This window comes from Hylaeus volcanicus, chromosome 3 (genome assembly GCF_026283585.1).
Source record: "Hylaeus volcanicus isolate JK05 chromosome 3, UHH_iyHylVolc1.0_haploid, whole genome shotgun sequence".
Taxonomy (NCBI): Eukaryota; Metazoa; Arthropoda; class Insecta; order Hymenoptera; family Colletidae; genus Hylaeus; species Hylaeus volcanicus.
Genome location: NC_071978.1, coordinates 20,776,594 through 20,803,625, shown reverse-complemented (window position 1 = coordinate 20,803,625; position 27,032 = coordinate 20,776,594). Strand labels below are relative to the sequence as shown.

Here is a 27,032-nt window from a genome sequence, read left to right as displayed (position 1 = left end):
AAGAATATTATTGTACAATATTACTGTAAATCGATGTAAGTAATAGTATAGCGTTAATAGAAATAATTTATAATTATAATTCGTGAGAGGACTTTAAATCTTTGATATCATTTGTATTTGAAACCGATAAGGGTAACAGGTAATTGTTTGACAATAAGTACAGCGGATTGCATATATCGAGGGGAAAATTTTAGTCTGGAGTGTAACCACTAGATGGCTACAACATTTCTTGTTCTCGAATGAATATAAAATTAAATCACCAAATTAAATAACTAAAAAGGAACAGGATTGAGGAAGTAAATATTAGGTGTACAAAGATCGTATAACAAATAGAACATCCTCTATGATGATACCATTTAACTGGAAGCAAATTTAAGATCATATGATTTGATATGCATGAATTCTTCGTAATTATATAAATAATTAAACATGAATCATGTACCTCTATACAAATGTTAAGTTTCTCATATAACTCAATATTCGTTTCGCAACAAATAACAAAATAAATATTACAAATAGATATATACTATCCATAAACAAAAACTATATACATACGCATTGCGCTCAATATTTAATTCACATAGCAGTACAGTATTTTATCGCCTTACATTTTGCATCACGCAAAATTTCGTGTATATACATGAACTTGTGTAATTTGACACGAATATATTTACGTACATCTACGTAATTACGTTATGATAAAATTGTAATATATTGCCGTCCATTGTACCGAGTGACAAGCAATAAATACATACATTGGGTTATGCAATTCATTTATTATTATACCTTAATTCGTAGAAAATAATAATGATAATATACACTTTTGTTTTTTTCGATCAACAAAGATAGTACAATTATAATAATGATAACACGGTTACAGCATACGTTCAAAACTGTAAGTTCTATAAATTATCAAAACTAAGTCTCGAGACTTAATTTTCAATTAAAATTAGTATTCGTCATGTACTCAAGTTTCACTTATGATAGCTATTGTAACATTGCACTTTGTATTCATGAACTTTGTATTTATTAATTTAAGAACGACGAGCATTAAATTTAATGAGAGAATTAACAATTTTATAATGGCAGTGAGAGGAAAGCTGCCCGATAACGGAAAGCAAAGAGTACCTTCAAGCTGAACAAAACTAAAAAACTTCACTCTTAAGCCATGGCTGTGTGTGTGTATTTGCGCGCTCGCACTAGTTAGGATACAATTTGCGTGGATACATCACACATGCCATGCATTATGTACATATACATATGAAAACACAAAAAACTTGTTTGAGTTGTAAACGCATTTCGATTTATAATCGTTCGAAATCTTTTGCATTTTTTTCTCGTTAAATACATTTGAAAGTGCGCTAGTCTCAACATTGAAGGGCACTCAAATTAATTTTAACGAGTCGCAATCGTTCGTCAGTTCCCTTATCGATACAATTCATCTAATCCTCGCCCCAACCACCCGTCCAAAAAATATATGCATTTAAATAATCATCGCTAAAGTTTTGGCGAGAACATTTTGTCGCAGCTCGCGGCGAGTTGATATTCCATTGATTTTTCCTAGCAAAAATTACACATTACTACATCGAAATTATTCACTACAATTTCATTAAACACGCAACGATGAAATACTCGGATCGAAAACGATCCGAATTTTTGGTTTCGTTCTAGAAGACGAGTATAATCCAATTTTAATGTCTGATGGAGCGGAATTCTAAAAAACGGTTATTTGCACTTTTCTTTTACCGTAGACAGATCTTGCTATTTAACATATCTAAAAGTACGTGTAGGTTTTAATAATTCGGTCAATGCGATTGGTGTTTGACAACTCGCTAAAATCTTAGAGAAAAAAGTGGTGACTATGATGGCTCTACGTTAGAATAAGAATAGTTAATAGAGAATAATACAATAGTTTTATCACAAATCTTATAGAATGTTTATAGATCGATTAACGGACATACTATCAAGAAAAAATTACATCCTATTTCATATAATGATTAAGTTAAATTACAGAACGCTCTTAACGTTATTTTAAATGCTCTATTGCGCAATGTAGGAATAATCGTCGTTAATTAATTCGATAGTCATTTTTGAAACCTCGTTTATGAACATGGCTGGTCTCCCTTAAAACGTAGCGTTAATTGATCTAATACTGATTTCTTCACCTGCTATATCCCTCTTGATCAATCTTTCGAAAGCCGTGATCCTTTTTCGTGTTACGCGTACATCTTATTGATAAACACAGGACGAAAAAGAGAGAGAAAGATATACATATATTTAATACAAATGTACAGCAATTTGTCCGCGACACGTTTCGACGGCCATGACCGTATTTTGCTAGATGAAAATTTAACAATAGATATACATGAAGGAAACGTTATACTATACGAACGAATGAGAAAATAAACTTTCGACTGCTTACTTCACCGGAACATTGTTTTACTCTCGACTAGTCACCATGTTTTAAAGTATTTTTCAGCTTTATACTACTGACAAACAAAAATATCAAAAACGTTTTTAATATGTCAATAGAACTGACTTTGGCAACTCGTATAATCTTGAGTTATATAATGTTCTTCGAATGTTTTACATATTTACTTAATGGCGAGTCTCGATCTACATACAAAGCTGAAATGCACTTCAAAAGGCGACAAATTAAAATGGGGATTGAAAATGTCATTAAATATATGTTTCCTGAAAGTTATCCCATTGTATATTGTATATAGAAAATGTTGCTAGAAATATGAATAATTTGAGTGACTATTACAACTTAATAGTTGTCCTGGTATGTATTGTTTTTCTCATGGTTTCAGTATGTAAATCCAATTGATCGTGCAAAATAAATAATGGTTTTCTTGTTACAATATTGGCAGAGTAAAAATTCACATTAAACGCGTAAGATTTGCAAAACTGATAATTATGATACTTTGTTGGGAAAGTGTGAAAGTTTAGAAGTACAGCACGGATGATAACTATTTTGAAAAAGTGAACGAAACAAACTAGTGAATATAAAATTGTCCTACTGAACTTCTCAGATCTGAATACTTGTAAAATCGCACAACTTCTCCAACTTAGCTTTAAGCCTCAACGATTTAATTTGTTTCATAACTGAAACGACATCTCTAGACATAAAAAAACTGTTAACGGTAAAGTTCCGTTCCTCGTATTCAACATGAGAAACCACGTTAAAGAGATAATTACTTGCTTACACTTCTTATTATTATTGTAACTAATCCCCTTTAACTTGACACGCTAAGTAAAGATTATTCCCTCACTATATTTGCAACCGTTGTATTCGATATACGATATTTATGTGTAACGTGAGTACTTGTTCATCTGGTGTCAAGGTATCGTAATACATCGAAATGCAGAATATAGTAATGAATTTCACGTATAAGTACATACATATGCATGGATCGTGGATGAAATAAAATTGCTTGTATACATGCATATGTATACACATACACGTACAAGCATATATATGTATGTATTCACATATATATATAAGCAGTATTTACAATGTTTTCATGATATCGATCACGCATTCCGAGAACAGCAATTAATATGTGCTACCTAGTATTTAACTAATTTAATTATTTAATTATTATCATTATCATTTAATTATCATAATAATTACTATTATTATACATAGTATAAGAGTATGGATCTTCCTCCTTTGTCCTCTTTATCTACGGAAATAGTTCTTAGAAATAGCTCAACTCAATATTTCCCTTCCCGATTTGTAACTGTAGGAAGGATTCATCATCAACGTCTGAATTTGTTCATTACCCTTATTATATGTAAATTTTGCGTATGATATAAATACTTTATTAGTAAAAAATTGTTTAGTGAAATAAATTTATTAATGGTAAAAATAAAACGGTTTTGAAAGACCATAGGTTATGAAGCCAGTCTCTTCTATCAAAATTATGTACACACAAATATTAATGAAGAAGTGAATTATCATGAAGATAAAATACGATGCTAGTTTTTATTATGAACGAGTGATGTACTAAAATAATTATGTGTAAACTATTTCGGATAGAACTATACAACATTGTTAGATAAGTATTCACTGAATAGCAAATAAATTAACGAATATTTTTTTGCTTTTTTTTTCCTTTGAGAAAAACTTTACTAGGCCTTTAACCATTCGTTGTTAGAAGAATAAGAGGCAAGGAAAAATTGTAAACAGTAAAGAGTAACGCAAGAATAAAAGATGCTAATTTTATCCTCGAAACCCTATACTGAATCTTTTGACGACATTTATCACTTAAAAGTCTTTTCCTACCTTTTGTGAGACCTCTAAAAAGTCAATAATATTACAGGACAAGGAGGCCTGTTTTCACACACCTACATTGTGTTTACAATTTTGTTCTGAATAAAACCATGAATTATTATTTATAGCTGTTAAGAATGCGGAAAATCAATGGTATGTGTTTCATTGCCAAAAATCAAACGCAACCTTTTCATCGGTGGCGGAGGAGGGTCAAGGTTTAAATCGCGCTTTTTGTGCCGTCTTTCGCGATCCCGAGTTTTATGTTTTTTTTTACGTCTACTTCTTTCGACGCCTTCTACACGTAATACTTCGTATTCAGGTTCGTAACTATCTTCACTAAGACTTGTGCCTGATTCCACGATATCTTCTAAAACTGGTGAACGTTTCATGCGCAGTGTAAGTTTTAATCTGCCGGTTCTTTCTGGAGTAGTTGGACAAACTTGACAATTTGAATTATTCGTTTGCCATTGACACTCTGAGAGAGTCGTTGACTTTTGCACACTGTCGTTATTATAAGTTGATAATCTGTAATGGAATTGATATTAATATTCGTTTATACATATTCTGTGATGTATAGGTTAAATTCGTTAAATTAGAAACACACCTATGACTTACAAATACTTACCTCTTCCGACTTTCGCTATCAACAGAATTTTCTCTTGATTGGCTACTGCCATCTGAATCTGCTGACTGATTTTGATTACAACTAGCAGGTGGCCATGGTTCTTGCGGAATTAATACTGGAGGCTCGGTTTTATTGCATTCGTCATTGTATTGCATTTCTTGTAAATGAGATGCAAGTACGGATGTGTGGCGAGTTTCTTGTTTACCTCGTCGCATTATTGACGGTATTCTAATATCCTCCAAATTGCTTTCTTTTTCACTAAATTCATAGATATCACCTTGAATACCCGAATCATCGTCAGCTACGCCGATTTCGGCGGTTGCTATTTTTTGCCGATCCCTTTTTTGATTTCTTGTTAATCTGCTTTTTGTTTTTCCAACTTTACGAGTTTTCGAGATAGATCTAATTATATTGTCAGACGTTTTCTGTTCTATGGCGATTCCTAATTTTTCTTTCGAACCAGAATTTATGGACTTTTTATCACTTAAAAGCTTTTTCCTACTTTTGTGAGATCTTAACATCGTGTTCGGCATTTCGTCCATTTGCACGGGTTGTTTCAAAATAAAATTGCGACTACCTTCAAAATTGTTATGAGTGGTAGTGTCACTGTAAATATTAGGTGCCATTATACTGAAATTTGTATTACTTTCTTTACATGGACGCATTCGAGAATCTATATCCGTTGTTAAAGTTTCGATTATATCGGGTTTGCCAAATTTCATTTCAGAAGAATTCGCGACATTTACTATGTATACATTGTTTTTAATTATTAAATCATTTTGATGAGCTAGTACTGTATTACGACATCCAAAATCGTTCTCTTCGTTATTTTCTACATTGAAATTTTCTTTAGTAAAACTTATGTCGTTAAATTCATTCTTATTCGATGATTTTACGGTATCCGAGAAAGACGTATCCAATTGGTCTGTTCCATTTTCTACCGAATACTTGACCAATGTCGAATTATCGAGGTTATGTCTTTTGCATTCCTTATCAGATTTCTGTCCATTGAGTGATGTAGAGATAATTGTGTCAGTTTCGGTAAATTTTAAATTTTTGGGCGACTTAACATGAATTGGAGACTTCTGTTCTTTAGTTTCGCAAAAATGTTCCTCGTGCGTACTCTCGGAATTATTTTCTTCCTTTTTGTTCCAATCTTGCTTTTCGAAATCTAGAAGTTTTTTAACACATTTTCCCGACTCAATTGCTAGTGTAGAAACATTCTTTATGTCTTCAGAATTTGTCATTGAGGATAAACTGTAACGATAACTTCTTGGTTGACAGTTTTCTTGCGAAATTAATTCTTTGTTGCTAACCTCGCAAAAATGATTTAAACGAGTTTCAGGTATAGAACTTATCTGAACTGAATCACAGGTATTTGTACTATAATGATTTTGTATAGAATCGGAAGCATTAACATTATCTACCGAATTAGAGTTCGATTCTATAGTAATATCGGTTACTTCTTTTTCGTTCGTCAATTTGTTATCCAATTCTCTGCTATCTTTGACAAATGTAGGTGAACACTCTCTTTGAAAATTCGAACAAGTTGATTGTTCCGGTGTATCGCGAGGAGAGGCTTGAACATGGGGAACATTGTGAATCTTTTCGTCCAAGGTACTCTCAAGAGGCTTATGTAGCCTTGAATACATTTCTTCTCCATTTACTTCCACTCTGTCAGAATCTTCTTTACGATGACTTATATCTTCTACTTCAATATTTTTTACTATGGAACCATTTAAACAAGGAGATCTAGTTTTTTCAGAAACTCTACTCTTTTTGGTTTCTGTCCTTTTATGAAGCCTACGTATAAAATAAATAGTGTAATGCTCTTTTCACTTTATACATACATATCTACCATACTATAAAGATACAAACTTACCTGGATGCTCTAAGAGTTTGATTACTTTTGACATTATTTTGATGACCATTGTTATTGTCAAATTTATTTAGCTGTTTATTTCGTAAATTTCTTGTCACAGAATTAGAAATGGCGGAAGGATGAGGTCGAGATGATTGTAACACGTTTTCACCATTGTTTATTATAGGCTGCTGCTGAGTAATATCAGAGAATCGACATCCCTGTGCAATTAACAATTCTGCATCATATTTTGTTAATCCTTTTCTTCGTAATTCCTTCATGCTAAGACTCTGTGGCGCTATTGCGGCATTACTAAGCACTGCATTTCGTTCTGTGAGTGCAGTATCGGTTTGCTGTTTATTGCGACATATCGGTTGTTGCCTATGCTTCGTGCGATTGATACGATTGTCTGTTTCTCTTAAACGATATCCTATAATAAGTTTTAATTAAAAAATAAATGTATATATACAGTCCTAGTAATTCAAGATAATAGTTTTTTTAAAGTACCAGAGGAAAGTTCTTCTCCAGGCTTTTGATTTGCAAAAGCTCCAGTTCCTCTCCTCTCACAAGTTTCACATTCACAATAACAATTACCATCCCCAAAGAAATCCTCTCCATAGAAGCATGTAATTTCTTCTCCCACTTCAATGTCACGAAGAACCTTAACGCAAGCTGTATCTCGTCCCGTTGCTACGAACTGTATTTTATATGAATTAAGTAGAATAAGTTACGAGTATATGTACATAATGTAAAATAGAAATAAGCTGGACACAACTATTTACCTTGCAGTTAGCTCTGCAATCGTGATTAATGTATGCTGCTGGACCTAACCATAGCTGTGCACAATTTTTTCGACAGCTAAACATTACAGAGAAATCATTTTTTCCAGGATGCAATAATGCTGCTTCCTCCTGAAATATAATTTTGTAAATATAAAACACTCTTGTATCCTATCATTATTCTGTACTTTGCAGTAAACAAACCTTTTCACTAAGTTCAGCAATACACCCAACAAGACAAGATATTTTCTCATGTTTCAACCATTTACGAGTAGCACAAATTTTTGCACCCTTTTGACCTTCTAAAGTATATCTATAGCAAGGTTCTATTGCAAATCCAGAGTCCTTGTCAAAAACTCTTAAATATCGGTAAATCTATGCAAACAACCAAATTTACAAAAAGTAATTTAAATAGATAGAAGTATATAAAATATTTTATCTTAAAAATTCTTTAAATATATAACTCACATGTTTCTCCAAATTTATCTGCTGTTGTTTCGATTTTGTGTGTGGAAGTCGTGCACCCCAGTCCCCACCCATTAATTTTTTGTACGTTTTTTCATAATTTTGGGTTTGAATAAATTCACAAATAATTTTACGAAGTTCATCTTTATTTGCTTTCAATGGCCTATACCTTTAAAAATAAATAAAATGTTCATATTTCAATGCCACTTTGTACTATGAAAAGTAATTTCAAAATATTTACCTGATGTTCATTTTATGGGTGGTAAACCCCAAGTAAGGATCTAGCACAAGAGAAGTAGCTAGGTCATCGTTGTCAGATAGTTCTTTGGGTGTCATGCCACCGCCACCGCCAACATTGTTAGGTTGCATTTTTGCACCCACTGACCCACCTAATCTACGCTCCTGCTTCCGAACTATAGCTGCTGAGCCTTGAATGGATAAGCAATCCACCACCATTCTGCAATTCGTACTGTTACTGGAAAATAAGGGTAAAAAAATTCATTGAAAACTGGTTCAAAGGATTGTAATAATAAAAACTATATTCAATTTTCTAAAACAATATTCACATATCTGTATTTCTATTTAAGTACATGGATATAATGTTAGGTATGCAGATCGCAGAGAAAATGATTCTTTCATGTATGATTCTTTGTTATGATTTTAAATCAATGCAACATTCATTTTTTTAACAGAAGTAGAACTATGAAATCACTTTGTGCTGTTTCAGATGATACCTCCCCAAATGACAGATAAAATGTCAACCTATCATTGAAGTAAAGGTCTATCAAATTGACTAAGTAATATTATTTAAATAACCAGTATTCACAGCAATACATATATAACATAAGTGCAACAAATGTTTCATACTTTACGAATTTTTATTCATAATTATTAGTGCTGGTTGAAGTGTAAACTTTAAACAAAAAGCAAGTGTAGATATGATAAATCATGAAAAGTTCAGCTCAACAGACTACACCAAGGAAACTAAAACGGAAAAATGATTGTAAATATCACGTGAATGTTGGCTAGAATGTAATCGAAAGTATATAAATGATAAACGTATCAAATACTGTGTAAAACAGAGAAAAATAATTAAAAAATTGTGTTCCTTTGCATAGAATACGATACTAACAATTTCGAGGTACCGACGTATCAATCGTATCGATAGAGTACTTGGTGTGTCAGAAACATCCTACGTGATTCACAAATGTAACGAATAACAAGCTGAGAACATGGTTTATTAAAGTTATATGCTATTTTGATAATATATTAGGAATATCTGGAGATCATGCTCTGAACACTAATGGCGCAGACGAGCCAGAGCGCTCCTAGAGGCACGCTGCGCTCCAATTTACTGAACGAATTTACCTTCTTCTTAATGAATACAGAAACAATCTAACAGTTCAATTCTTTCCCGAACAGTATACTTACCTTAAAGAAGCTCTCCTGACAATACAAATCACGCATTTTGCTAGCAATCTCTGACTTTTTTGGAATAAGACGAAGACGCGTTCGGATCTATCATGGCAGATCTACTATAGGCATACACACATTCCCTATTTTCGTACTGCAAAGAAAACGTTCATTGTACAGAATCGCCACGATTCTCTTAACACACGGATAAAACTCAATGCTTCGTTTGTCAAAACAAGCTAAAAAACAATAATCATTTAATTACGAACGTAACCGAGAAAATCCATGTTTTGGAACTACAGAATGTCGTATACGTCATAGATATATGTCTCGACACCTTGATCTAGTAACTTTCCTGATTTACTAAGCTGCCCGAATTTCTGCGAGTCTAACGAAATTTCAAGTTTACTCTGTAGATTTGCAAGTTACCTATCGAGAAATACACAACATCTGCTCTCCGAATGTTAATTGCTTATTCGACACGATATACATTGTGACAAAGCCACACCATTCCAAATTTTTTATAATAATCGATCTGAAGTTATAGAGATATTAATTTAGTAACATCGGATTTTAAAGATGTAGCACTGCGTTTCTATGGCAACCATATGATATTTACTCCAGCGTTTTCAGTTTTCACACGTAAAATAGCAATTATGTCAAAATGATTGTCTCACGATTTTATATCGTTTATGTCAATGATTGTCTCGTATATATATTGTCTATATTTTCCTTCAGATTGTAATTATTATTGAATATTTGAATAAATCTATTTACATTCTCAAGTTAAATTTTAGGTTAAACAATTTCTCGAAAATTGATCCTTAAAATATAACATTGTAGAATATACTCACACAATATAAAAATTGTAATTGTATATTAGTTTCGAATAAGATATTGAATTTATCGTTCAGAAATCAATTTTGCACTTTAGTAAATACATGTGTATAGAATATATATGTTTATATAGATTCGTTGCTATGTATTCACTGTTACCGATCAATGAATAATTTGTCTCTTTATCAATTACATGCACACATGTATGCGCTTGCGCATGTGTACGAAATATGTATATCCAAATGTGCAGTTACTCCCACTACCATTCATGTGTAAATAAATGCTTACAAAACCTGACAAAACCGAAATACATAGAATTAGTATGGACAGAGTATTAGTGATTTATAATCAATAAATGAATTGTCTTCTTTTTTCTTATCAACCAAGAACCAGTTGATAGCAAACACTTGAAGTAGAATCACATGCTAACCTATTACTTCGTTGAGGAATTAAGAATCGTTTATTAATTTAAAAACATAACAATGACATTCGAATACACAGAAAATCAGCGTTTAAACAATCTAAGGGCAGGTTTAATTGATTTTGTTGCTGGATCACTTGGTAATTTAAAATAATTTTAGAAGAGATTATATAGTAAAAAGATTGCAAGAAATAAATAACACATTGCCTTTGAATTTTTATGTTTAATTTTTTGTTTGTAATTCTATTTTCTATATTTGTTTTAAGGTGGAACAGCACTTGTGTATGTTGGACAACCATTAGATACTGTTAAGGTAAAAATGCAAACATTTCCTTCCATGTACAAGGGAATGGTAAATTGTTTTATGCAAACATTTAAAATGGATGGAGTAACACGTGGTTTATATGCAGGAACTGTCCCTGCCTTGGTTGCTAATGTTGCTGAAAATTCAGTACTCTTTGCAGCATACGGAGGATGTCAAAAAGTTATATCTAACTTGTTAGGTAGTATATCTGTTTTAAGATTTTAGTCTAAACTTAAGTCTTTTATTCGAAAGAGAATATTATTATGTAGGTGTCAAAAAGGTTGAGGATTTAACTTCCCTTCAGAATGCTTGGGCTGGATTTTTTGCTGCCTTTTTTTCTTCATTAACATTGTGCCCAACGGAGCTTATAAAATGCAAATTACAAGCAATGAGAGAAGTTCAAAGTGAGATGGCAATGCCATTGACTGCAGTTAGGGTAATTAGAATAAAAAATAAAAATAATGCAAAAAAAGTATACATAGCAATTGAAGAGGTTATTTCTTAGAAACAAATTGGGCCATGGACACTGACAAAACAAATTATTAAAGAACAAGGAATAAGAGGCATGTTTAGTGGTTTGTCATCGACCATAGCACGGGAAATGCCTGGATATTTCTTTTTTTTTGGAGGTTATGAAATCACGAGAGAACTTTTGGCGAAACCAAATCAAAGTAGAAACGATATTGGATGGCAAAAAACAATGATAGCTGGTGCTGTGGGTGGTACTGTTTTATGGCTCGTAATATTTCCAGCGGATGTAATTAAAAGTAGAATACAGGTTAGTTCTGTTGTCTATTAAAATATTCACAATACGTACATGCATGCAAGTACACATACATATATTTTCATTGTGTTTAAATTCTATTTGCACAAGTGTACTAGATGTACGCTTACATATAAGTGTGAATATAATCATACATCTATGTAAATTGCAACAAATAAAATTTAAGTTAGGATCGCCGATTCAAACAGTCTTATATTTAAATTTTAATTATGTTTGAAGGTAAAAAATATAAAAGCACCAGCACTAGTAGTTATGAAAGACATCATCAGGAATGAAGGTGTTGGTTCTTTGTACAATGGTTTAAAACCAACATTAATCAGAACAATACCAGCAACAGCAACATTATTTGTGACTTATGAATACTCTAAGAAATTTATGCATACTTATTTTGATACATATTGATAGAGGAAATCATATTTATTAATGTGTATTATATGAAATGTAAAAATGTTTACTTAATAATTATACTTACATATATGTACATAAATTCATACTCATTATATAAACATATATCTTCACATTGTTGTAAACAATACAACAAAGTATAATAAATACGTTCAGTATGCAATAGTATATACCTATTAACTTACCTATCAAAGTTTACATGAAGAAAATTGAGATGAATGAATATAAATTTAAAAAATGTACATGTTATCGATGATTCTATCCTAGCAAACTCTGTTTTTCCATACAATCAGAATCATTTTTGTCGAAAATTAATTGGTGTAAATATTTACACCTTGCATCATCTGTAGTAAATTCTTCCCACTCGAAACAGTTAACCTGTAAAAATACCAATAAAGTTAATGTATGTATACAATTTCTACATCAATGTATTATTTATTACGAGAAACAATTTGAGAAATTACTAGACGTGGTGTATATCCAATAGCCTTTAGTTGCCTTAAGACTGTGTATACAAGACTAGTATAACCATCGTAACCAATTACTTTATTTCTTTTAGTTAATAGCATTAATATTTTCCATTGTAGTTTCTTTAAATCATCAGTATCTACACGTTTAATTGTACCACGTTTCATTGTTGATAAAATAGGTTCAACATCAACAGAATTGTTATGTTCATCAAAACCAAGAACAATATAACTAAACGGAAAGTGAGGTAAAACAAAATCAACACATGTATTTAATCCCAGTTTCTCCTGTTAAAATGAATTTAATGCATTAAAATTTGTATTTGCTTTATCATTTACCAAATTAATAATTTGTGTGTTTTTGTAAAAATACCTTGAGCAAGTATATAAGTTCATTATGTACTTTTACAATATTATGTCTGTTAGCCACATCAATTCTGTGACAATGTTTCTGGAACAATAATAATGATTTTTTTTATTTCATAATATTTAATTACTGAACACTAAATATAGATGATTAATTTTCCATATCACATCATACCTTTACTAAACACGTATATTCCTCATGATTCAGAAGCGGACCTGTATAATTAGGCCTTTCAATTATTATAGAACAATGCAATCTCAATAATTCATCACTCAAATATTTTATATTGTTCCTATGTGTTGCTTGTACAAATTTAGGATCCATTGCCTCAGCAAATAATTGTTCTGGATATATATTTTTATATGATAAAAATTGTAAAATACGTAGTAATGATTTTGGAAAACTGAATATATAATATATATTATTATAGATTATTATTATATATACTATTAGAATATTATTTTGATATAACAAAGAAATACTTACTAACTAATTTCGTTTGCTCTAACAGTTTTATAACTTAATAATAATTTATCCACAATTTTATAACATGTATCTTGGTACTGTGTACCAGGAGTGACTGTACACAGAGCATAAATAATTCTTTCAATATCTTTTAATCTTGCAGATGCAAATTCATTTTCCACTCTAAATTAAATTTAAACATTAATTTTCTTGCATACAAATATGAGTATTAATATTCTTTTATGTAACCTACCTCTTAGCAATATCATCTAACAAAATTTTATCATACACACGTAAACCTCCAGCTACATGTGAAATATGTGTTAAAGATATTAATGGTAATCTCTTTATTTCAGGACGCAATAATATCAGCATATCACGAACTGCTAGTCTAGATTCAGAACTATCGCTATACCTACGAACATAATATGTATTTTAAATGTATTGATCTGACAAATAATTATTTACTATATGTTGTTTTCTGACCGTATTAGTTTCATAACTGCTCCCACGCAGACATTATCCATAATTTGAATTTTATTTCCAGCTACTGTTATTATCTTTTTAATTAATGATACAAGATGAATTTTTGTTTCATTCATAAAAAAGCCTCTTGCAGCTATGCCTATTTCATTCCCAGTAAGGTCATTTATACATTCATCTAAGCAACATTCAATGTCAAACATATTTATATCAGGAACATTGGATACGCTTATATACAGTAAAAATTGAATCAAGTTTTTTGCTGTAAGTCTAGAACACTTCGAACTTAATTTTCTGAGTGCACGCCACATGTAGGCAGATGCATATTCTTCAATGCGATAAAATCCACTGATCACGAATAACATTTCCCTAATATCTGAGCTAAAGAATCGTTTCAAACATTGTTTATTTATTGCAGTTATAAACTTTGAATAACTACGTAAAGGTTTAAGCACATTATTTAATACAATCAAATATTGCATTATATTCTGTATTTGACTATCATTTAAGTCATAAAGTTTCATTCTGCAGGCTTCCAGAATCTTATTGTATGTTTCATTATCAAATTGAAATCCATTTAAATAACAATGTGCTAATTTCTTTAAGGCATGGTAACAACTTTCTGGAGATTCCAATGACCAATCCGTATTACGTATCGTTTCCATTTTATCAGAGGTAATACTTATTTTGGTTTTAATGGGTTGCATAATAGTATTCGAGTAATGAATAGAATTTTCCAATATTCTATGCATTTGTACATGCTCAGGTAACGACTCAATGTATGGAAGTCTAATTGGTTTTATATCGCTCATGAAAGCTTGCATTTGTTTTTGATATAAAAAGAAATGTTTATATTGTTTTGAAAATCTCTGTAATATAAATAATGTTCTTTTCGACACAATATTAATGCATGGTATCCGGTTCCTTTTGTTACATAACCTTAAAATCAATGGTTGAACAAGATTAAGTTTGCAACTTGTAATTGTTTTTGCCATGACACTCATGTTTTTGAATTCACACAAAAACTACGATTTCCTGAATGTACGTCTGAAAATCCTTTCAATTCTGAACTATAATTTAATCGAAAGAAATAAGCAGATTATATCAACGATCTGTGCATTTGACTTCTACGCATGTTCGGTAGAAACTGTTCTGTTCATAAATCATCCATGTTATCACATGTTATGTAACAAGCAGGGTGATTAGACTTTCTTTCGAACTATTTTTGACAAAAAAAAAAAAACATTGAACAAGAGAAGCTTTTGAACCTGGTGAATGCACATGTAAAGCATATCGTAGTTATACAAAGGACAATTTCTTTTTCTTATAATCTCATAATGTAATATTTATTCTTACATCTAAAGATCTTATTACTGTTTCGCAGCCGATTCATTTTTAGTTGTTTCAATCAATAGATATCAAAGTATAGAAAAGTTTCTCACGATTAATATCTTCAAATGAAAACTTATTCTGAACCGTGATTGTTATTAATATTTAAGCGAATACTAAATGTTATTGTGTACATTTGTCGTTCCAGAAAAGGGTTTAATTACATTCGAACAGCAAGTCTGTACAGCCAAATACACGAGTACAATAATTTATTATAGAACATGTAAAATTCAAAATGTCACGATTTATTTTAGTAGTTTCACGTAGCCACGTCTTATGTATACATATACACTTATTTAAATGTATAAAGAACGCACGAAATTTTCTAGAAATAAATTTGTTTATTGACTGTATTTCCTTTTTTGAACATAACAAAGATATTCCTCTAATAATCGTTTTAAAATCGTTTATGTATGTACAAGAGCTTAGTTTGTGATATATGTCTGCACGGCGATTGTATAACATATGTAGTAAATCTCGATTTTATCGACACGTGTTAATTTCGTACTTTCTTTTAAATAGGACAGTCTAAGGAATTGTTGCGAATTTCAAATGTATTCTCTGATGCTGTAGCATATAGTGTATTGTTAATAACGTGAATACAATGGTTTCAATTATATCTCAGTCCAGGAACGTGTAAAGGACAAGGATAGATGAGAAGAAAGGGGTGTGAGCGGTAAAGTTAGTTGGAAAGACTTGGAAGAGCTGGGAAGAAACAGAGAGAATTTTATACGGTGTAAACATTATAGAAATAGGACAAAACACACATTTTTGAAAATTCGATTAATGAAAAATGTTCGCGCGAGTCGAGCAAATATTTTTTTCTTGATCAGTCCATTTAATAGTTGATGTCCGAAGATTCCAATTCTGACAAAAAGTTCTCCATGAGAGGCCTCCGTTCGTCCATTACATTGTTCCTTTGTCTATGACGCGCCGTATATGTTACGTCCTTTGGCAGATCCTACGACAGAATAGTAGTTTACAGTATAATTTTTGTCTATATATTCATTTACTAAATCATGACTACGATGTAAAACGACTTACGTTATCGAGCAGAGCAATCAACAGTTTCGATTTCGACAATGGAACATAGGCAATGCGAGCCTTGTCCTCGTATTCTCTGAGGCAGTTTAAACCACCTTTACTTCCATCGCAACCCGATCTATACAAGATCGGAAATGTTGCACGTTTCCTGGACATCGTACCTCTGCAAGTCTGATGGAATGGATACAACCTAGAGAAATTAACAAATCGCACGATTAGTATGCTTGCGGACGAATTTAAATAATTTCTTACAGGATAAACTATGAAAAAATATACTAACTCGCAGTCCACGTTTTCACCCTGAACGTAAAAATAGCAAAGAAAAATTGCGACAACAATCATGCATCGTTGAATGAACGCCACAACCTGTGAACATAATTTTCCATCATTTTTATTTATTTATTCGACTTCGAAAAGGAGGAGGTTACTCAATTCGACATGTATATATTTTTTTTTTTTATTTAGATTAGTTATTTAATTATAAGTAAGCGTTAAGTTGTTAAGGTCTGTAGAAGGCTGAAGACATTTACAGCAAGAACTTTCACGTCAAAGTTTTTCTTTTCTCGACTTTTGCATTACGAAGATCGAGGCCACAAACGATTTCAAAAATCGACAGGGCATCTCGTAAATTTGCTATAACGAAGACCAAAGGCGCTGAATTTCGCGATCTTCGAGTTGAGTTCGTTGAGCGAGGGTAGGACGTTCTCATTCAAAATCGATATCAGATCCCCATTTATTTTCAGCGCGACAAAGGCGAAAGAGGAACTGGATCGTGGTCGCTGGGTCCAATTTGCGGCAAATTGTTCTTGTTGACACCGTGGTCTTGTTATTCGCTAGGGTGCAACGCTTAACAATCTTGTCCGATGGAAAATACCGCGGACGGGGAGTGGCGCGTGGGCAGGTTTCAAGATTTAGGCTACCGTGTGTTTATGACGGACACGAATTCACTGAGGATAACGAGTTCGAAGAAGTTCTGCATCCTCCCGATGAAGTAGGTAGTCGACGTTATCGTTGCATGTCCGTTTTCCGACGCCTTCGAAAGTTTCGCGTAAATTCCATACAAAACACAACATTCGAGGATAAACTTTCCAACTATAGATTGTGGGATATTTACGACTGCGATGCTACGTCACGAATAGACTGCAGATGTGATGCATTTATGACGTCTACAAAAATAAAAAATGTATACGGTATAGATTGTACAATATAGTCTTATAGAAAATTCAATTTTAACGTGATTATATTATTTCATGAAATATATTTTGTACATGTCCTTTATTGTTTATATTAAGTTTAAGAGAGGAAACTACCCTTCAAAATTTCGAACATGCTATCTTAAAAATTACTACATAAATTAAGAATTTGTTTAAGTATCTTCTTACATCTCCAATCGTTTTTACGATAGCATTAAAGGCTGAAACTTTGGAGAGTAGTTTCAGCCCTTAAACTTGGATTACTGCCACTTTGGGGTGGTAAAGTTGGCGGATGTTCCTTGTTAGTGCATTGTGTGATATCGTCCTTACATCATACATTTCTGTACCTACATATACACAGGATACCTCTCGAACACGTGGGTAGTATCGCAGATGTTAGAAACTACAATTATGGAAAACAGTTTATATTGATTATATTTTCGTGTTCATTAATTATCTCGTTCGAAACAAGATAAAAAATAAAAGCAAATCGATCCCGACGATCACGTTGCGCACACCTCGTATTTCGTTTGTAAATCCTTATCAGGTTAATTCGATATCACTTGTTGTTAGATCTTAAAGGAATCACTTATCGAATGAAACAATATTTTTTTAAATAACCGGTGTAGAAATTTATTCTGTGGCTTTCTAAAGTAAACTTTCTATTTAATTATAAAGAAAAACCATACAACTTTGAATCTTCCCTCAGCCATACATTCCAAGAGAGTTCATATAGTTGCAAAATTAAATGTAGAAGTAGTAAAATGACGAGTAAATGTCTCTACTTAAAATTCAATTACAAACGATTCAATATAAGGATACAACATTAATTTCTACACATAATAATGCAGCCTATCAAGAAAATATCGAGATATTCGATTAATTCTTATTGTCCAGATACTACGTGAACCATCGCGATTAAGTGATTCCAAGTAGTTTGCTGTGTTTCCAATCCGAGTTACTTAATCAATTTCCAATTGGCTCCGGGTATTTCCCGGGAGGATATTACCTGAAATATTTGGAGCGACGCGGAAACGTTTAGCGAATCTCGAAACACACCACCCACGTGTAACGAGTAGGACATATCATTGAGATCGAAGTATCAGCAACACGAACGAATTCTTTCAACGTGCAAATATCTAAAGGCGTTCGTGAAGTATGCATCAGGTGTCGGAGCGATTCGATTTAGATTTCAGTAATGTTCCACGGTGTTTAGGTAAAAGACAATTCGCCAATTTGATCGGTATCGATTGAACGATGAACCCATCGAGTATCAAAACACAGCTGATAACGTGGCACGCGAGATAACTCTCAAAGCTTCTTCCGGGGTGCTTTCATCGACGATTTTGCATACTATAATCAGAAGGCGCGGAGATAACGCGCTATCGAGATGAAAATAAATTTGACGCTTTACATTCGAACATTCTTAAATCATGACTTTTCTTAGCTATTCATTTCTTCACTTTTAATCGTCAAACCCCTTTTTCTGTACTCGCCTTCTTTCCACCCTTCCGTTTCTCTGTACTTTGAATTATTTCTTTCTGTATCAAACACACACACTCGACAATCGTTACGACGGAAAGGTAAATGGCCCTTAACGAGCTTCGGTAAGTCGACGAAGAACGACTGTTTTTGTTTAACGGTCACGCAACACGAAGCTCGGATCGCTTTTTATCGACAGGACCGTTAATCCTCGGCGTGCTCTTGCATCCGTTGTTCTACGACACTCGTGCATTAATATAGAAATTTGTCAAAGGAACCACTCAATAGGTAGTAGGTGGTGATGGGACCGCACGATAACATTGCACACGGTTAATTTTCGTTAATTAGCGACTCTCCTAATTGCAGAAATTATGCAAATGGATATGACGATAGACGGCCGACCGAAAAAGCTTCCTGCGCGCCCGCAACAATTGATGTTTGGGCGTTTCTCGTCTGTTGGTGAATTCGTGATACAAGGCAACAATATCGATAACGGAAAATTGTTGTATGTTCCAGCCACGGTTCTGCGCGTGATACTTTTTCACCCAACTTTTTCAGATGTACTTGTTAGATACATGATGTGCATCTTTAAAGTCGATCATTCTATGACGTCAATAGAGAAACTTCATTAACTACTTCTTAGCTGTGAGGCGTCTTCATCGAAGATCTACTGGTATAAAAATCGAGTTTACAAAGTTAATTTTATATAGATGTACATACAATTAAATCTTTCATACAAAATTGTTTTAAAAAAAACCATGTACGCGTGAAACTAGCCTGAAAGCATATTTAAAATGGTTGGAAATTATCGACCAACTTTGGTCTTTATGACGCTTCCACGCCAAACGCTGGAAGGCGAAAAATGTCATATCAGTAATATAATACTTCGCTTTCCACCGCGACTCTTTCGCGATTGTTTATTTTGCGATGGAATTGTTATACGTTCTTTTTTTTTTTCTTTTTCAACGGTGCGATACACGTTTTCACGTATCGGATTCACACATCGCCGCGAAATGTAAGGTAACGTCCGCTGGATTTTAATTGAAAAAGATTGCGAGAGACTTTGAAAACGAGTTTATGCACGGATCTGTCGCGATATTTTTGCCGTTCTACACGCGCGTTACCGTGTTATTAGCCACGAGCTGCGCACTTGTATTTCTTCATTAAAAATTGCCTCGTGCCACAAGAATTTTGTCTCAACGAGAAAAGCGAGGACTTGCTATGAGCAATTCCATTCTAAATCGATCACAAAACCTTCGAGGTTTATCTAAATAAACATTTTAGGGATTTGGAAACTCCGGGAGTATTTATTAGCCGTGGAAATTAATTATGTGGCTTCATGTTCAATCATTAACTTTAGTTTATAACTTTAGTTTAAGTAGAAATATTTAATCGTCATTTTATTATTATATGTTAAATTACCGATCTTCTAGGTTCTGGTCTCCATTACAATGTATGTACATGTATATATAAAGATTGATAGCCATACATTTCTACTTATTACAGATTGAGGATTTAGAATGTTCGTACTATAATACACCAAATTACGAGTAAACGTATCTGTTTAAAATGGAGTTATAAATATCTGAATATAGAGGCAGAGGATTAATTTCTATACCTGATAATTTGATGCAAAGTACGCGAAGTCTGGTCATCGATTAAGCTAATCGCGCACCAACGCTGGTGTAGCAATCCGTAATAGAAAATTAATTATCGAACGGCCTCGTCTTGGAGCGCGTCTCAGCGATGGCGAGGTGCTCGCCCTTTTCCTTTATTCGCGGTATCAATTACTGTCTTTTCGTGGAACGTCTCGTTGGTTGTTTGTATACGAGGTACACCTTGATAACGATTAATCGAACGTTATCGGAATAATACGTAAATTTTTCCGCGATTCATTTGACAGTGGTATTCGAGACACGGCGTCGTCGAAGGGTTCTTCTACCCCAAGGTATTCGCGTTAACATTCTCAGCCTTCGTGGAAAGCTTCGGGCTAGAGAAACTTGCTTATCGGCTTCGAAACGAGAGGCTCGAATATCAAATATAAAATTTCCCTCCGCGAGCCACCACCCTCCCCGTAAAATACAACGTACGTTTTATGCAAATTTCCACACGCCGAACGGCGCCTTTACGTCAAAGTATTTCGCTAATATTTCATACGGTCTGATATTAAAAATGATCATTTTTTCCTAAAGACCTAACCCAGTGCTTTTTACTTTGTTCTCCGATTGTACGTTGGTCTCTGATTTTTTTTTTTTTTTTTTTGTTGCATCTCTGCGAATCGGATTTCCCTGTAGCTTTTGTACCTGGTTATTTTTACACGATTTTTAGCAGAGAAAGACTGAAAACCCACGTATAATTCGCGATTCATGGAGTGGACGGTCCCTTCCACGAACGCTCGACACCCACGTGTCTCGGGCTCTTTTCCTCCGTTTTCGACTGAAGTTAAAATTCCAGCGAATCGTCGACGGATTTTTTGCTTTGCGTCACGCTAATGTTACGTCTACCGTAAATCTCACGAGGGAATAATTTCCGTCGATCGTCAGCTCGAGTTCGCAAGACTTCAACGTATACCGCTTCATCAACTGTGCGGATCTATTCGATTCGAATCTGATAAAAGTTAAATTCGTACAGGTGTCCGAATGGACTGCGACGAACTCCCATTACTATTAATCATTTTCCACTCGTGTTTATACACTGTAAACATCGAAAGAATTTATCTGCAGTTCGAGCAGTTCGAAACGTTGCTGGATCCGCTATTTGCGCGGCAAAACGATCCACTCGTATTTTTCAAGTGGCAAGCAACGCTCTCGTAATTCTATCGTAAATAAAACGGTGTTTGTTTGCAAACGGTAAACATCCGTAAATTTTTTAGTAAATCAGTTTTTTTAATTATTCTTTCCTGCGACCCTTTGCCTCCCACGCTTCGCAAGAGCACATCTCGATGGTGGTTACTCTTGTTAATCACTGTTTTTTGTACGATGATATAGAACTGTTCGTGCTCGTATCATTACGACTTAACGAAGCATAAAATTGTTGTGAATTCTAATATGAATGATGTCTTGATGTCTTTAAGTATATCTCTGTACTTAAGTATATGCTTTTCCAGAGCATCTATAGATCAATCATTCGTGACAGATTGCACGTGATTTTTCCCTAAACACGTAAAAGTGGGCGTCGTATTATCTAAAAACATCCTCTTATTTGATCAGCCGGATCTTCGTGTTTGTCCGAATAATGGAAGCTCCCCCGTACAATATACGAGGGTACTAATCGTTCAAGGGCTGACAAAATCCTTTTATCCTGCCTCCCGTTGGATCCCGATTCACTGATCTCGTCGAACAAATTTCCTCGTTGACGAAATCAAATAGAAACACGATAGTAGCGTAAATAGTTACCTAGAGAGCTTCCAAAGGTAGGGCGGAGAACGAAAGCGTAAACTGGAGGATGGGAGAAGCTAGTAACGCAGGATTTAACTCCTGTCTGGGATGTGGGACGTCCTGGCGTCTCTCTGTCTCGTGGCATAGAAAAAGTTCTTCGTTCTTTTTTCTTTTTCTTACCCATTCCGCGTTTCGTTGTGGCTTTTCGTACTCGAATTCAGTCACGATGTCGTTTCTCGTCGTCGCACTCGCTTTTCGCCGTGTAATCGAAGGCATTTCCGGTCGTGGAACTTGGACATAACGCAGCAAAAGTTTCTCTCCATGGAATGCTTCTTGAAATTCGCGTTTCGAGTGATCTATCCGCCTGTGGTTGTGTTTGTGATTTGACGTGTTCTTCGAACGTTTCCTGTGGAAGATTGAAAATCGGAGGGAAGGTCCGGGATTACTAATTACGGTCGTGGAAGGTTACGATGGCATTGATGAATCTCTAACGCAGCAATAACTCGCATGTAATAATCCCTGGCGCCACGGTTCAACAATTTAATGTAAAGCGGTGAACATTTCGTTGGATGCTCCAGCTAGAAATTTAATGCGTTCTCTGGCGACTAGACCTCGATCCTCGAGATGACGATCGCGTTTCCTCCTCGTTCCGATTTGTTTCGTTCAAGTTGACCCTCCCTGGCGTTCGTTTATAATCTAGGATGTCTCAAATGTTTTTATTCGGAAACCTTCAATGTTAAATTTGAAGATTATGAGCCAAGGGAACTGAGAGTTCATTTATTGCTTCCACGCTGGAGAACTCTACGTTACAAACTAAAATATGACTCTCCATACTTTGCTAACTCTTTATAAAATTGCTTCAAATAAAATAAAAAAGCGTTGAATTTGGATCAACAGTAATACTTTCTTTCGGTTATGTCCAATAGCAGCCAAGAAAGTAAAAGTACAACGAGAGGACGAAGTGATCGAACGAACTTCCTCCTTTGGACCCAGCAATAATTCTCTACCGTGTCAGATTTATGGAAGACCGTGGTCGATTGTTGATGCATGACAATCGTTATCGTCCTGACATTTATACAGAGTATATTTTCACGCACGAGGATGAATCGTAGTCCCGTGTCGTGCATGAGATTGACAGCTTTTATGCGAAATATATTATTTATTCTTTCTACAAGTCCATTTCTCCTTGAGTTTTTGGGCTACTACTGCATTCAATTTAAGATTGTCGAGCGATTTACTGAAAGAGCGCTGAAACTACTACGACAAACTGTTGCAGCGGCGAATTTCGATGTCTTAACGTCCCGATCCGCTTTGCACGAATAATTCGCCAAGCATTCGTTTGGTTGCGGCCTCGAACATCGATAATGCGGAACAAATTGTTCTTTTCGTTCCCCTAGTCGCGAACACGCGCAATTGGTCGTTGGTCATTTCTTTTATCGCTTGTGATCTCTACTCTAGTTCAGTGTAATTCCTCTTTTCTCTTTAAAAATTACAATTAATGTCGTCTTGGCGTATACAACTTCTCTTGCGTAGGATACAGCGTCGATGTTCAACCGATTTTATGATATGGATTTTATACGCTTTACTTTTTATTTCAAGGTTGAATTACGTTTGACCATTTCTCGTCCATTTTTCATTTTAAACAAGCGCGTCTATTCCGTCTCTGCGAAATAGTGGTACGAAATTTTCCGGTAACGAATAAGTGGAGATGGATCTACGAATTTTATGATCGTCTCGAGAGAACGACCGCTTTCCCAACAATGGCGAGAATGATTGCCTTTCCGCGACGTAAACGCGAAGGTAAATATCCCGCTATCGAATATGATGAGTTGCGCATAAAACAATCTCTAATTGCCTACTTTATCGTAGTTGGTAACCTTTGTTCGAACTCGCTAAAGTAAATCGTGTTCATTTTTACTGTAATGCAGAGTGCATTCCAAGTATTCCAAAGTAAACTATTCCACGGTGTACTTAATTAATAGTAAAAAATAATCTAACAGCTATAGTGACGTATGGGGAATTTGTAAAATTTGCTAACGTCGCATAGATGTCAACGGAAAACGGTATGCTTTTATGGATAAAAGACGGGCGAAATGTTTGAATTAGCCATACTTCCCCTTGGCACGTCACACCTCTGTTTCCCTTCTCTCTCGTCCTTAAACACTACTTTAAACCAAATTAGGCGCGTCGCTGTATAGCTTAGAATTTGGCTCGTGGTATACATAGAAAAACAGACTAAATTTCACAGGCCTCCTCTGGGAATTATCGTGAACTAACTTTCATTATTCAATACTCTATTCTTAACACACGCGTCGCGACGGTCCAGAAAACCGCGTCCAATATCCTTAAACGACCGTATTTCGTAACATGTTACACTCGAGCACTATCCATTCGCCTCATCGATTCTTTCCACTTTCGGCTGCATGAATCTTATACAAGAAAGACGCGTTACAAATAAATTCTACCTAGTTTTACCAATCCAACCCTCGACTTGTATTTCCAATCAATTCCTAATACTCTAGTATTAACTCTTCAACCTATAAGAACGTGAGACTCGCGGTATAGAATTTCAGTAGAACATGGACAGTACGAGTCAGACACGTCGTACGAAAGCGCGTAAGGAATTTTATACTTGACTATGGCACGCACGGTCCTACAGTAAATTCTTGTAGTTTTTTTATGGGGATCTTTTATTTTTCTATGATAACTCACTCTATGATAACTTACCATGTACTTGTTATACCTGACTATGGCACGCACGATCCTACAGTAAATCGTAGTCAAAAGGGTTAAACTAGATTTTAAATTCCACGCGTATCTTCTTTTCAATTGCCTGATGTGACAACAGCGTTAAAGGATTAACAACGGTTCCCGCGAGTGGTGCTCGTACGGGGATGAAAAGAACGTGCACAGAGGCGAGGAGGAAATTTATATACACAACTCACCGTCGTCATGTTTGAGAAGAGTTATCAAAAGCCGGTAAGCAGATGGCCTGGGTTCGACGGTCTGGAGTTTTCCTGAAGCTGTCGAGGGTGAAAGTGTCGTTGGTTCCTCGGCGATGATGCTCGGGTTCTAACCACGAGACGGCAATCACGAGGCACGAGGCACGAATTTCGGTTGTTGAAACGCTCTGGTTTTCTCTCCAAATGGCACAGACAAGGAGGGGGTGTTTGGTACCACGGGAGCTTAGAGTTTGGAGGTCAGAGGGCGAGTGATTGGTGGAGCTTGCGCGGGCCACATTTATACTGCAACCACTCACCCCTCTTCCACGAGCTTCTTCCGTACCACCAAGGGGCCCCCCGCTGTATCCACCACCATTGGCACCGACGTGTTCCTCCTCCACGTTGTTGCGGCCGCCCCATATGTATTTCTACACCCTCTGTCTCATTACGTCATCGGACCTAGTCTCCACCCAGAGGGATGATATCACAGAAAAACCACGTCGACGAAACTACTCGGCTGTTTCTGCCACGAAAAACTGCTTTCGGGTCGGAGATGGTTCTTACGTAGATTCATGAATGAAGGTTCGTGAATGGAGCTACGTCGGGAACGTCGAACGTCCCGTGCAATAGAATCCAATACGATGTAAGCCAGAACGACCTGTTTTGATTCGCGCGCTTCTACCACGAGATTTACTTGATTCAACCTCTCAGTTTGAACCATGTTAAAGTTGAAACTATTTGTATTATTACGAATAGGATATGTTGCTTAAGTTACTAAAATAGTTTGAAAATAACGTAAGATTTTAGTACAACTTTCTGTTCAAACAAACTAACGTCATTCTCTGTTTCTCGAGGATCGTTCATTCTAGCTGTGACAGACTGAATGCATAATTAGGACATGGTGTAGGAAGAATCCATGCGAAACGTAACGAGAGGAATTTGTGTTCCACTTTACTTCCAATAGTTCAAGATGGTATCCATAGAAACAGGAGACTACTTCTAACGCAATTCTATACAAGTCGTGATCTACTTCGCGAGGAGAAGGCAAAAACAGAGTTATGGTTGTTGGAATAATTACTAAAATCGAAGCGAACTTCTTCGCCGAGAATCCCCGATTCGCGCGAACCAGACTACCGAGTCTTCCACCGTTGAGGAGTTAATGTAATTCCGTTGTGTTTTTAAGTGGATTAAAAGTACAACGAACGACGAGTGCTTCGGCAAACTGCTGCAGATTTTCACTGGTCTGTGATCGAGCGGGGAAGTTGCGTTTTACGAGGAAAGTTTAACGCGACGAGATAGTTTTCTTGACACAATACGTGTCACGGCAGTCAGAGAAATGTTCATCGTTACTATTTAAACGATGCAACTCGCTAACTGTGCCCACGAGGTTGACGTTCATTTTCTGTGAAAACGTCGACAAATTGCGGTCTCCCTTCTATTGGAGCTGCATCTTCCATTATTCGTATATAAATGATGCGTGATACACATGTTGAGATGATATCAAAGATAATATACGATTCCACGTTTACGAAGGAAGAGGGGGAGACCGGAAAGGTTACTCTAGCAATCATTGGATACACGATTGCGATTGATTTTTATACCGTGCACGCGTACAACAGCATCGCCTGTCGGTGTATCGAAATCTTTATA

At 34.9% G+C, this 27,032-nt stretch overlaps 4 protein-coding genes across 8 annotated transcripts; 1 reads left to right on the top strand and 3 right to left on the bottom strand.

Moving 5' to 3' along the window:
* Positions 1–312: 312 nt before the first annotated feature.
* On the bottom strand, positions 313–10,411 carry LOC128874469 (histone-lysine N-methyltransferase Suv4-20). 5 transcript variants are annotated; one of them, XM_054119293.1, is made up of 10 exons: positions 10,277–10,411; positions 9,441–9,576; positions 8,251–8,484; positions 8,013–8,178; positions 7,749–7,919; positions 7,548–7,676; positions 7,273–7,462; positions 6,787–7,195; positions 4,905–6,707; positions 313–4,804 (listed from the first exon to the last, which is right to left on the bottom strand). In XM_054119293.1, the coding sequence occupies exons 3-10, from the start codon at positions 8,463–8,465 to the stop codon at positions 4,411–4,413; spliced, it is 3,477 nt and encodes a 1,158-aa protein (XP_053975268.1). In that variant the 5' UTR covers positions 8,466–8,484; positions 9,441–9,576; positions 10,277–10,411; the 3' UTR covers positions 313–4,410. The 5 variants fall into 5 exon arrangements, with proteins under 5 accessions (XP_053975268.1, XP_053975267.1, XP_053975269.1 ...); XM_054119292.1 differs by lacking the exon at positions 10,277–10,411 and adding an exon at positions 9,852–9,981; XM_054119294.1 differs by lacking the exon at positions 10,277–10,411 and adding an exon at positions 9,697–9,717.
* A 77-nt stretch (positions 10,412–10,488) lies between these two features.
* Positions 10,489–12,175, top strand: LOC128874472 (mitochondrial ornithine transporter 1). Its single transcript, XM_054119300.1, has 5 exons — positions 10,489–10,820; positions 10,947–11,183; positions 11,254–11,420; positions 11,490–11,762; positions 11,988–12,175. The coding sequence occupies exons 1-5, from the start codon at positions 10,742–10,744 to the stop codon at positions 12,168–12,170; spliced, it is 939 nt and encodes a 312-aa protein (XP_053975275.1). The 5' UTR covers positions 10,489–10,741; the 3' UTR covers positions 12,171–12,175.
* Positions 12,176–12,408: 233 nt separating this feature from the next.
* Positions 12,409–15,438, bottom strand: LOC128874471 (uncharacterized). Its single transcript, XM_054119299.1, has 7 exons — positions 13,959–15,438; positions 13,726–13,887; positions 13,494–13,655; positions 13,182–13,410; positions 13,014–13,091; positions 12,638–12,928; positions 12,409–12,551 (listed from the first exon to the last, which is right to left on the bottom strand). The coding sequence occupies exons 1-7, from the start codon at positions 14,957–14,959 to the stop codon at positions 12,432–12,434; spliced, it is 2,043 nt and encodes a 680-aa protein (XP_053975274.1). The 5' UTR covers positions 14,960–15,438; the 3' UTR covers positions 12,409–12,431.
* A 130-nt stretch (positions 15,439–15,568) lies between these two features.
* LOC128874474 (uncharacterized) lies at positions 15,569–25,672 on the bottom strand. Its single transcript, XM_054119302.1, has 4 exons — positions 25,386–25,672; positions 16,669–16,754; positions 16,389–16,578; positions 15,569–16,305 (listed from the first exon to the last, which is right to left on the bottom strand). Exons 1-4 carry the CDS (start codon positions 25,392–25,394, stop codon positions 16,183–16,185), a joined length of 408 nt encoding a protein of 135 aa, XP_053975277.1. The 5' UTR covers positions 25,395–25,672; the 3' UTR covers positions 15,569–16,182.
* Between the last annotated feature and the right edge of the window lie 1,360 nt (positions 25,673–27,032).